General features: G+C 38.2%; 1 protein-coding gene across 4 annotated transcripts in view; it reads right to left on the bottom strand.

Moving 5' to 3' along the window:
* MGC115510 (uncharacterized protein) overlaps window positions 1–13281 on the bottom strand; it is a 64490-nt gene that overhangs the window by 10795 nt on the left and 40414 nt on the right. For 3 of the 4 annotated variants that reach the window (XM_018259751.2, XM_018259749.2, NM_001096122.1), the window contains 2 exon segments: window positions 1558–1811; window positions 1170–1323 (listed from right to left, as the gene is read on the bottom strand). In XM_018259751.2, the coding sequence (XP_018115240.1) occupies window positions 1170–1323; window positions 1558–1811 (408 nt within the window). 4 annotated transcript variants of the gene reach the window in all.

Genomic DNA, 13281 nt, shown 5'->3' with positions numbered 1-13281 from the left:
GACTCTTTATCCAAGACTGTGTTTCCCAGTGCTCCCCAGAGCTATCAGACTGCAAGGTACAAGTTGGACTAGAATGCTTACTAGGGATAAAATACATTTTAAATGTAAAATAAAAAAATAAAATTCAGAGCCTGAAAGACAGATATGTCTAATGACTATTCACTTTTCTATGACCACATTAATTGCTCTAGTAACAAGGGAGCTCTGAAACACTAGAAATACAAATATTGCTCTCAATTTGAGTGGTACAAATAGGTAGGTGGAAATTAAATGGTCCCCTCTATCCTAGTAAATTTTTAAACTGTGAAAATGTTTTAGGGATTTGGTAAATCTGAGGCTGTGGTGTTACCAAAGACTTTGTGTGATATTGTTAGGTTTATACCCAATCATGGTCTTGACAACGCCACCCTCCATAATAGTGCCATACTTGACATGGTGAAGAGATTCCTTTCTAGCAAATCCAGCCTGTGCATTTGCACCCAGGCCAAGAAAACAGCCACGTTCGACCATAGTCTAAGTATCTTGAGAGTTATGTTAGGTGTCTAAGATTTTAAATGATACAACATGGTTTTCTTCATTATATCCCTCACAGTTCCATTTGTCTCTCTAGTGATGTTTCCTTACCAAATATTGTCCGCTTCTTTGAGTTTGCTTTGAAAAGAGAATACTATGGCTAGAATTACAGTGCTCAAAGATATTATACAGACATAGGATCAATTATCCAGAACCCCATTATCTGGAAAGCTCCAAACTGCGGGAAGGCTGTCTCCCTTAGACTCCATTTTAATCAAATTTGGAAAAAAATTTATATTTTTTTCTATAATAATAAAACAGTACCTTGTATTTAATAAAAACTAGGAAATAAACATTTAAGTAATCATTTAATGTTTAAATGATTATTTTAGTAGACTTAAGGTGTGGGGGATCCATACCCCTTATCTGGAAAATCCCACGTCATAAGCATTCGGGATAACAGGTCCAATACATGTATTTTAATTGCAATGTTATTGAAAGAATGAAAGAACATGTTCAACTTTTTCACTTGCAGTGGAAAATAATAATGCCCTGGTATGCATTTATTTTCATAATACAGTAACTCCTATTTATTTATAATATGTTATGATCATATAATATATTGCAAAAGAACTGGGTTAGATGCCATGTAATACCTGAGGACCTATCCCCACAGATGGCACAGATGTGTTTGGTTAATGCCCCTGGGCTTTCGCATGTATAATTGTTCATGCATGGACTCCCAAGGTTGTTTAGACCTGGTGGAGGCTTTATGTCTTCCGAGCAGCTTATATTGTTCATCAAGTTAAACTGGGGGGGGAAAAGAAATACAAAATAGTTAAGCACGTTATATATAACATGTTCACAAATGTATATGTTTCTAATTTTGTGCTCCTTATATCATATATGTGACTGCCTCCCATGTTCTAATATAGGACCAAGGGGGGGAATACAGTATATAAAGTAAGTTGGTGTGGGTTTTTTTGGCAGTTTGAGAATATACACCTACTTCTGGAAGGAAAAAGGCATTATGGAGGCACTTACTGGTGGACTCTCATGACCAGGGTAATTGAGGATGGTTGGAGAAGGCATGGAGTGTGGACCCATGGATGATGCAATCACTCTGTATGGAGAGCCTATATTATTGCCCGGAGAGCACATGGAATTCATATTTGTTGTCATAGACCGTGGGCCATTAAGGGAATTTCCCATGTATCCTGGGTGCACATCTAGACAATTCATTGCTGCCAGATTAGACGAGGAGTTGACTGATGTTGAATGTGAATGAAGTGGAGCATCTGTGCAGGAAGAATAATGTAAAACAATTATTTTCAGCTTCCCCCTATATTTCATTTAACTTGGTTCAGTTACAAAATCACTTAAGACCGAAAAGTAAATGAGAGTATCTACTGTTTTTGGATTAATGAACCCACCCAAGATTCTCAGTAACCTATTACAGCCATTGGATGTGCAATTTTAAAACATCTTTAGGCAAGTCTTAACCTTTTCTATTGTGCCACTGTCATTCAATTTCCCTTGTATCCACTGAGCCAATGTCTGGTCTCTCTCTGTGCCAGGACAGAACTGGAGGGTCTAACTCTAGAAGTGAAAAATCTTAAAAGGGAAGACCTACTAGATAGGAAAAAGGTACAAGAACAAAAAAGTTTGGGTATCCTCTATGTGTTACAACATATGGCCCACATAGTAATTACACTGTTTTGATATAAGAAAGCAAGAGCATAGGGGAACACTTAACTAAAGCCAACATAAGAAGAGTTGACACTAAAATAAAACAGAAAGGGTGGTAACATCCTCAGGCTTGAACTGTATTTATTGCAATGGGATCATAAAATGGGAAGTTTGTACCCATCCAAGCAAAAGGAAAAAGATTAATCTTCGTTGTTTTGCAACCTGTAACGCTGAAGGGGTAATTTACCTCCTTAAGTACCCCTGTGGGTTTGGCTATGTTGGCCAAACCTCTAGGGCATTTAAAACTAGACTTAATGAACACAAAATTGTAATAAGGAATTACAAACCAGAGGAGGCACAAGAAACAAAGAAAAAGGAGAAAGTGAAAAAAGAGACAATTCTAGCAAAACATTTCTTTGAAAAAAGACATACAAATTATCCCAAATTAGATGGCAAATTCTAGAAGTAGTGGCAGTTAACCAGGTAATGTAAAAAACAAGCTTTACTTAAGAGGGAGGCTTTTTGGATATGGAAACTGGAAACAATACATCCAAAAGTTTTAAATGAACATTTTAGTCTAAGTTGTTTTTTTATAATCTTTTTGTTTATGTGGTGATACTGACACTCTTTCTTTCACAGATAAACTGGCCAGGGGGATAAAGAAGGGTTAAATAATGCTAATTGACCCTGCTGGCCGTGAGTTCTTTTATTTATATTGCACTACTAATATGATTGTTAATGTAATACAATACAAATCTACATTGTGGAAGATTAAGAATTGAAATAACCAGGTGCTCACTTGTTTGTGATGTATATAACCAATCTTTTTGCGATTTAAAATGGACATTAATATGGGACTTAATTGGACAGAGTTTCAAGCCTCATTTTGGATTTCCATTGGATTTGGGGAATCATGGGAGTTTTTTTGGGTGTGTTTATCACGGTGTGATTATCCTGATGAAGGGAGGGTCAACCCCCCCGCCCGAAACGTTGATGGACGGGTGGTACAAATAAAAGGGATAAGCTCCTCACCTGCAAAATAACATGGTGTTTGTGCAACTCTCTTACTAAGTTCCTTATGTATGATTGACGTGTGCCAACTGTCTAGAGAGTCCTGCACCACCGGGCAGGAATATCATAGGAAAGGAGAGGAGGTGCTGTATTTACAATTGTTGGTTTCTCTCTGTGCCATACTATTATCCTATTACATTCCATGATTCCCATTTTTCAACCGATCATGTGCCCCCACAGAGAATAAAGATTAAGAAACCCTGAAATAGATAACTATTGTATGTAATTGGAACCTGCTTTTTTATATAGGTCAGATGTAAAGAAATACAACAAAAATATAACAATTTAATGATATAATGGGCAGACTAAATCTGTTTTATTTCTGCCATCAAATTCTATGTTTCTATGCAAACAATAAAACAGTTGTTTAATGGCAGATGGGACCAATGGCAGATTCCCATGTCCTACATGGACTTTTAGGGAGTATTTGGGTTTCACACAAAAAACGATGGTGTGTGTATACACAGTATATATACATAGCTTCTTATCCAACTCTACTTATTATTAGTGACAAATACACACAGATTTATAAATAGCCATTTTTAACATTGTTATACCATTATATAATGGAAATCTACAATGGTTCTGCTCTAATGGAACAGTTAATGGTACAGCGTCTCTTGGTATATTCAGACTTCCATTGTTCTAAAGGGAAAACACTACTTTACCGAGTACCAAACATGGAGAACTGAATCTACAAAGGCACACGAGGTGAAGAAGTTTACCTAGTAAAATTTCCCAGCACTGAGAAGCAGCAGGCATGCATTATGATGACATTTGAAAGCTATACTTATTCAAATTATGTGGCTGCCATTCCCACCTAGCCAGGACATTGCTTGATAAACATGAGTGCTGCTTGCTCACCTCAGAGCTAGAATTACATGACTGAAAGGACGGCTATTTTCTTGTGCCATGCACACAGAGAGGGAGACATGCTGATAAATATATTTCCACTTACTCCCACAACACATACAGCCAACAGCAAATGTGCTTCTAATAGATGCTGAAAGCTTTTAGCACCTTGTCGCTTCCTACTACCTCTGTTCTGCCAGATTCATACTAGCCAGGGTGTCACACTCTGTGGCAATCAAGCTGTTAATTAAATGGTTTATTTATATCTGTAGAGTAAAGTAATTTCCCTTGTGTGTCTCCATGTCAGTACTTGACAAATTAGCTCCTCCCTGTGTGTAGAAGGACCTGCCCCCAAACAATCATAAGGCCCAAGACTGTGGAAGGTGGTGAATGCTCTTTCTGATAAGAGAATTTGTTTTGGCTGCTGATTCATGGTGCGCCCCTGGAACACTTACCTGCCCCCAACCCGACTGCACATCCCGATCAGCTTGCAACCCCCACACACAGTCCCACCACTCACCTTCCTCACCAATTCCCCTGGCACTGGGGACTGGGCAGAAGGACTCAGATGTGATGGGCAGGTTCATATGTGACATGCCATCCCCAACTCTTTGCCACCCTAAACCCGTGCAGCATGGCCTGCCCACAAATCCAGGCCTGATCATACCCCCAACCAACAACTACCCACTGGCACAATAACAGGCACCACTTTTCAAAGCTCAAAATTGTATTCTCTTTAAAAATGTGTTTACAAATGGTTGCACTTTTCGACTCATAAAGAACAATTGTTTCATGAGTTGATTTGATTTTTGTGAAATGTCATTTTGCACAACTTTAGTCTGCCCATTTCTGCTGCTCCCATTTCCATGCAGCCACAGTGAAATGCTGCTCCAATTCCAGTACAGTCACAATGGAGTTATGCTCACATTCTGGTGCAACCCAACGCATTTCATGTTGGAATAGCACTTCTACTGCACTGAAATGGGAACAGCAGCACCATGTGACACTAAAAAGAAGTGTAATTGGCATGTCTAGAGTCCACTATTGGATAGGTGAGTATCAACATTTGAATTTCGATTGTGTTAATGCGGTTTGATATGGACGAGCATATGACAATATATTTAAACTTTGCCAAGTGTCTGGATACTGGGATAGCTAAAGAGGAGCGTAATTCTCAGTGCATTCCATTTTAACACACACCTAAACTTATGATATAGGTTATTTAACACAGATATATGTAAAGCCATAAGGAAGATCCTAATATATACTTACTTTATGAGGGAGTTACTATACTAACATTAATTAATGCTCTAAGGGGAATGTGGTGAGCAATGCTGGTGTTTATGGGTTATTTTATATTTGTATAGTATAGTAAATGGCTATGATTGATTTTTCTTAAAGTATGCCTTTTAATTGCCATGGTGAGACTCCAATTAATGGAAGTACCGCCCTTACAGATATGTCCACCTAAAGATACACATCATACGCATTCTTATACCTGTTGGGTTTATTTAATGTTTAAGTGATTGTTAAATAGATTCGGGGTTTTGGTGGAATCCAAAATAGTGGATTCGGTGCATCCCTAGTAACTTTACGGGTTGAGAACGCACGGGTAGGGGGCATTGAGAAGGCCTCTGGTGGGCAGAATCACCTCTCAAACAGATGGGCGTTTCCCTGTGGTCAGTTTTCCTGCATTGCACCACAGGGGATCACAGAACTAAAACACCCTTTCACAAGGAAACTTCAGGCGAATTTGGAAAACGAAGCGCTCCGAGTGCCACCCAGCTGACAATTTACATTCTAGCCAGAGGGAAGGCAGGAGAAGGCAGTTCGGGAGATTAGTCGCCCCGAAGAAAAGGAGATTTGTTGCCGGGCGACTAATCTCACCAAATCTGAGCGTGTCTCTGCCCATAAGGCAATGGCACACCAGGAGATTAATCACCAGAGATAAATCTCTGCTTCTGCGAATGAGTAATATCCTGTAAAATTTTCCCCATTGGTAATAATGTGAATCACTGGTGGTAAAACCCACGTGTCTCTTCAGTCTCCAAAAAAAAAGTGCCTCCAAAACTTGAAACGATTTTGGAAGACTGAAACGGCAAATGGGTTTTCCCAAAAGAGATTCACGTTTATTGCTGGTGGGAAAGCTTTTACAGGAGATTAGTCACCCACAGAGGCAGAGATTTATCTCTGGTGATGAATCTCCTGGTGTGCAATTGCCCTTATAGTGCCAGTGACACCTAACGCAGGTGGAACACATTTTGTTGCAGGAAAATGGACCACAGAGAAACATCCATGCAGCAGCCATTGACTCTAAAGGCAAGCACATACCACTGTCACACATTTCTTCCCCTCACAAAGATGTTTGCTATCAAACATTAAAACGGTTATTGTTAACAGATTATTCGTTGCTATAGGTTACTAGAACCAGAGGAAATTTTTATCTTGACAATGCAACTCTAACATATCTGACAAACCTTTGTCTAAACTTTTACTTTCTCTCCACAGACACTCCTGAGTGCTGCTGCATGTGCTAGTTTACTTTTAACTGAAGAGTCACAACCAAACAGGACCTTTATCTGTGGGACACTCCACTCTAGCCTGCCAAATGTTTTACTTTATTAGGAGATGAACACTAGGGGGCAGGTTTAGTTGAAACTAGTGGCTGCTGAGCATGTCCCTAAAGCAATGTACTCCTGTCACCCTGACTGTAAGGATTTCTGCCACTGAGAGTAGAAGATCAATGTAAACCACTGGTGCATATATTGTAATCTATTGGCAAGTGTCTGGCCAAGAATTCAGTGTGTCACTACTTGACTTCCTTTTGTTAAGTCAGAATTACTTAACCACTGATTAACTCCTTGGCCCTAAGCAGCTTCATCCCTAATGCAGAAGACTATTGGTACAACAGCCAACCAATAGTACGTGCAATAAAAATACAAAGATGGATGAGATGGAACATATTATTGGGAGGGTTAGATCTTAATGCAAGTAGAAATTCATGATGGGGCAGACAGAGCAAAAAAGCATGATAGGGCAGATGTATGTATGCAGGTCCGGACTGAGAATTAAAATAGGCCCTGGCATTTCAGGTACATAGAGGCCCAATCAGCCCACACAGAGGCCCAATTAGCCCCCACCAGCCCACTAAATACTGACTTTCTATGGCAACTTATAGAAGCCCCTCTGGCATTTGCCAGAACCCACCCAGGCCTGTATGTATATTTTTATTTGTATAGCGCTCCTCTAGGGTAAAGCACTGTACAACAAAACAAAAAATGAGTAGTAAAAAATAAGGGGTCACTACAATAATAAGTAACAATAAGTGCATTATTAGAAATACAATTCACAAATATAAAATATACTGTAATTACACTATAGAATAAGTGCTCAGTGTCAAGGAGACAAAAGGATGGAGGACCCTACCCCATAGAGTTTACAATCTAAATGGGAGTGTAATTTACAGACACAATCCGGGGGGGGTATTAAAGTGCTGTAGGTTACAATTTGTGACACTGTCATATAAGTGGTAAAGTATCCTAAGTATGAGCCCAAATCAGGTATTAAAGGGCACACAAAGTGTGTTCTTAATTGGCATACATAATTTGATTACATAAACAATGCACTGGCACACTTTTGTTTTGTAGGAATATCCCTAAACAAAAATCGAATGCACAAACTATAAAGACATTGGCATATTGTCGCTATTTTTGATATTTAATTGCAAGCGAATAATTAAACTGAGACTGTTATCATCAACTCCCTTACACTGCAAACATAGAAACATAATTGTATGTATATTTTTATTTGTAAAGCGCTCCTTGAGGTAAAAGCACTGTACAGCAAAACAATAAATGAGTAGTAACAAACAAGGGGTCACTGAAATAAAAAGTAACAATAAGTGCATTATTAGAAATACAATTCACATACATTTAAAATATAATTACAATACAGATTAAGTGCTCCGTGTCAAGGAGACAAAAGACTGGAGGACACTACCCCGTAGGGCTTACAGTCTAAATGGGAGGGTAACATACAGACACAATCTGGAGGGGTATATTTTTACATTTGGACTGCCCTTATGGTGTCAGTTCAACAGTACATCACAGTAAAACATTCCGACTCCACAAACATGCACAGAAACTCTGCCAAGATAACAATGATCTCTAGAATAGCAAATAGATATGTGTAGGAGAACTTACTGCTGAATCCTGTAGGAAACTTCATGATTGGATGGTACTGTGTATCCATTTTCAGTTCATGATGAAAACACCAATCTTCCTATCTGGCACAGGGTAGGGAGTATAGACCTTTTACTCACACACAGCCTAAATGTGTCTCAAAGCAGCTTCATTTGTGTATGTATTGTGCTGGAGTCAGGGCTGCCAGCTGTATCCAAGCATCGCAGCTCACAGATTTCAGCTTAAGCACAGCCACACAGAGCCGGATGCTATGCCTAGTTCAAAGGGGGTGGGAAAAGGATAAAGGCAAGGGAGGAGGGCTCCTTTCCTTGCTACTCAGTGCAAAACCAGGGCAAATCTTGTTAGAGAACCCAAAAAGTGTCAGTAATATACAACCATTATATCCTAAGCCCCTACGCTCAATATTTTCCTTCGTTTCTTGTACTTTAGTCAAATTACTAATAAGGATACTTTGCCTTCCTTTAGATTTTGCAGGGTATTTATGAGCACATAGCTGCCCCTAATTTGTTTTTTTTTACTGTATGCCATCCCTGTTTAAAACAAGTGCAAGAACGGGCAAATATTAATAACCTTAGGGAAGCAGATTATTGGGGTTTCTGCTACAGAGGCTTAGGGTGCATGCGTTTAGTTAAGCAATAGCTTAAGCTTTGACAAAGGTAAGAACTTCTTTAATTACAACTTGAGAATTAACACTAAGATGCAAAAAAAAACAAAAACACAAAAAAAACACATCCTGCCATATTTTATCCGTTCTTGAACTAGATTTCCCAGAGTCCTCTATTAGCTGCATGTATCCCTCACAATGGAAGAGAAGGAAAACTGCAGCATGAAATAAGTTGATAAAATGGGAATTAGTATTTCTATTATGTTTATATTGCAGCATAAAATGGTTATTTTACAAGGCAGTGTGTCTGTGTGTGGGGGGTGTCATTACAACAATTATGGATATTTTCTAAGTATTAGTACCTAGTAGGAATGATGGATCATTGGAGAATATATTGTATTTGCAACAAGCTGGTGTTAATTAGAAGCCCCGGTGTGGAGTGTGCTTGGAATGAACCCCAGGGGCGTTTATGTTGTTCTATGCATTAACTACTTAACCCCATGTCTCTTGAATTATTCCCATATATCCAAACCCCATGTCTCTTAAATTATCCCCACATATAAACAAAGTTACATTAGCAAACAGTGGATAATGAAGTATCCAAAATAATCAAAACCTTACTAAAGTAATTGCTTTAAAAATGTAGATTAAATGAATAAAGCTTAAACTAGCTATGAAACATTCACATTTACTGAGTGCCCCGGTCATAGGTCAAGATGCGTTGGTTTGGGGCAGATTTATAGAGCATTTAAAAGAAATTAAATCACCCACACATAAATGCATGTAATAAGTTACCATCTACCAAATGGTCTGTTTTTGCACAATATAATATCAAAGCAAGGCTAGAATTTCTTGCCACACATAAGATTGTGTTAACAATTGTTCGTGACTCATTTATAAATATAGACAATCTCTGCCAACCATTCAGTTATCATTTTTACCTCCTCAGGCAGCATCAGCTTCAAATAAAAAGTTCCATGAAGCCACGATCAATCTCTATCATTGGCTTTGAGGAATATTGTTGGCTATATGCACTAAATGATAGCAAGCTGTTTGCACTGAGTTATATATTTATTGCTTTGCTTTAGAACTTGACTAATAATAAGCTTTGGGAGTTTGAAATGCCCAGAATAACAGAAACCAAATCTATTCTTGAGCTGTTCTGAACATTTACAGCAATGTTTGGGCTGGAGATTTGTTTCAGATGATCCAGCTTCTAGCTATGCTTCAGGTAAAAATGGAATTTCTTCTCTAGAGACGGTTCTGATAAAAAAAATGCAAAATATCTTGCTATTAATTTCTTTTCATCTGTTGGGGATCCTGGAGTGTCAAAGTAGTTAGCAATATATACTAGTGATGAGTGAATCTGTCCCGTTCGCTGAAAAATTTGTAAAACAGCGTAAAAATTTGTGAAATTGCTTAAAAATTTGCATTGGAGTCAATGGCCGTTGTTTCTTATGGCAACTTTTTTGATCTAATGCATTAAAATCAATGGGTGTTTTTTCTTAGGGCGACTTTTTTGTTCTAATGCATTAAAGTTAATGAGTGTTTTCTTATTGGCATTTCTTCTCTGTGGAATTTGCAGTGGCAAACTTTCGCGAAAAAATTTGCACGTCGAAATGCTGAATCTCGCAGTGAATCCAAGGCTTCCGAATACATTCGCTCATCACCAATATTTACTGTACATCCTCTGTATGAATATAATTAGCAGGAGTAAGAAGTGCCAAAGCTTTGTGAATTTCTAATTTCTCATTTTGTGGATTACCTTCCATATCAAGCTTGTAAAGAGTCACTGGGGGTCATTTATAAAATTCGCGCAAAGCAGATTGGTTCGCAAAGTGAAAATATTTGCCCTATGCATGGTTATATTTATAAAAGCTGAATTTTTTTCACAATGCGAATGTCTATAAGAGCTTTTTAAATATGTCTAAAATCGCAAATTGCGAATATTTATGCGCACACTCTGTGACTGAGTTATGCCACAACTTTGGTGGCGGAGAAAATATTCGCAAAACAGTTTCGCAAAGCAGGAATTTAAGTTACTGTCAATGCTATTTTCGCGCACAACAACCTCACACATTGGGTGCGCTCACTCAAACTCCCATCTCATTTGCGCGCCATGCGAATTCGCAAAAAACGGAAAGACGGACAGAGCAGTGCAATATATAAGTGTTCAGGAAAAAACATGGGCAATACAAACATTTTTGCGAAAAAAATATACATTTACAAATTTATAAATGACCCCCACTGTGCTCAAAAAATATTTTTAGTCTGGAAACAGTATTGATCTATTCAGGGAAATATACAGTTGTGTTCAGAATAATAGAAGTCCGACATCACTAACCTGATCAATCACTGTTTTTGGTAGAAATTCTATTTCTACAAGGAAAAAACTAGTAGGTGTAGTAGAGTAATAGAAAACCAACAGACCCAACAGTCATGACATGCATGCTACTGATTCTGTGTAATTGAATCATTACTTGTGGCAGCAAATATTGTGCATACTGGTTATAGTGCATTTCTCTCTGAAAATGGGTAAAATGGGTTGCTCTATATATGAGAATGTTCCTCATACTATAGTGTTAGGCTTGTTTATCACATACCAGAGATAATGCCCTTGAAATGGGTGTTTCCCATGAGTCCAAACACACCAGTAAACAAACAACATCTTGGGTCCAGACCAACAAGACTGACATTCTTGAGCGGCCAGCCCAATCCCCGGACGTCAATCCAATAGAAAACTTGTGCGTTGACATCAAAAATGCTGTTTCTGAGGCAAAAGCAAGAAATGCAGAAGAATTGTGGAATGTAACAGGTGGCAGATGTTGGTGGACTCCATGGAACACAGATGTGCTGCAGGTCTCAGGAACACTGCTTACACAACTAAATATTAGTTCAGTCATTCAAAGGAAAGCAAAATTGTTATGTTTTGGTAGCCGAGAATAAGTAGAGTATAACGGTACTATATTAGCAAGTTCATGCAGCCATTACACAACAGTCAGTAACTCTAACACCACAAGCTGTATAGAAAGTATGCACAGTATAAGTCTTGAGCACAGTGACATCTACAGGCCATTTGTATAAACACCACAAAAATCTTGAATAATTTTTCAGTTTAACAGTTAGTGAATGAGTTTTTAAAGAACAATGCAGACACTGCTATTTTTGGAACAAACTCATTTTCCATTTTCTTGACTTTCTGTAAAGGTATAACACAAATTTGGTACATTTTTCTTCATGTTTTGATTTGGAATAAAATATACAGTGTTCTAAATGGATTTGTATGTATAGAAATAAAAGCTATCATAAGGATTTTGAGCTTTATTCACTTTTTTTAAACACTGCTATTATTCTGAATACAACTGTAGAACAGCTACAGTCTTGTTCATGGTCTCTGAAAACTCTTTATCGCAGTGTCATCTAACTTTTATAGCAGCCAACCTTAAAATCCTTTTGACTTTTACAAGGATATGATGCACCTTCTTATGCAAATCAGCCAGCTAGACATTCTAATATCTCACTTAACTTTTCTTGGCAACCATTGTAGTAACTATACAGCAGGCACTGTAATGGATCACTGCCCATTCTAGTTCATAAAAATTGACATTAGCATTCCATTATAGCAGAAATAGCAAATTGCAGTTTGCTGATAATCATACAGATATAGCACACTCATGGTAACTTCCATCTGACATAATGTTAAGCATTACAATCACCTCTATAGTATTGCATCAACCTTTCCAAAGTTGTAGGAACAAAATGGCACATGCGCATGATATACAGTATTAAACACACTAGTAATTACCTCTCAATTTTTTTTTTTTAAATAAATGCGATTTTCTGGTTTATATATTATTCTCACACTCATTTAAGTAGGGGTAAGGAACACAACATAGGCCAAGCACTACCTAATGTGTATCTCTATTTGGAGACCACAAACAGGAGCTGTGGGTAACACATGGGTGTCATTCAGAAAATACAAGCCGAGGGCACTGTCATCAGCCCCATGTCAGCAATGGACAGGACTTGATCCACCCAGGACTATTATTTCTATGATAATCTCAACATTGTTTTTGTGATTGCTGCTTTGCCCATACTCTGCAGCTAGTGCAGTATTATCAGGTTTATTGTTCCCATTACCTGATGTCCATTTCAATCCTGGCATGGACTTCACTTTTACGTTGTTTATTGATATAGTGCATTCTATAATGATTGTGCATCTGGTCTTTACTTTTCTCGTAGATACCCTCCTATGCAGTTGCATAGACTCCTGAACGATCTCGGACGCACGTAAGTGGTTCCCGGTGGTAGTGGTAGGACGAGGCACTCTTTGCATCAATTGTCACTTGG

Source organism: Xenopus laevis, chromosome 4S (genome assembly GCF_017654675.1).
Source record: "Xenopus laevis strain J_2021 chromosome 4S, Xenopus_laevis_v10.1, whole genome shotgun sequence".
NCBI classification, from domain to species: Eukaryota; Metazoa; Chordata; class Amphibia; order Anura; family Pipidae; genus Xenopus; species Xenopus laevis.
The sequence above is the reverse complement of the archived record's forward strand: the minus strand, read 5'-3'. Positions and strand labels throughout refer to the sequence as shown.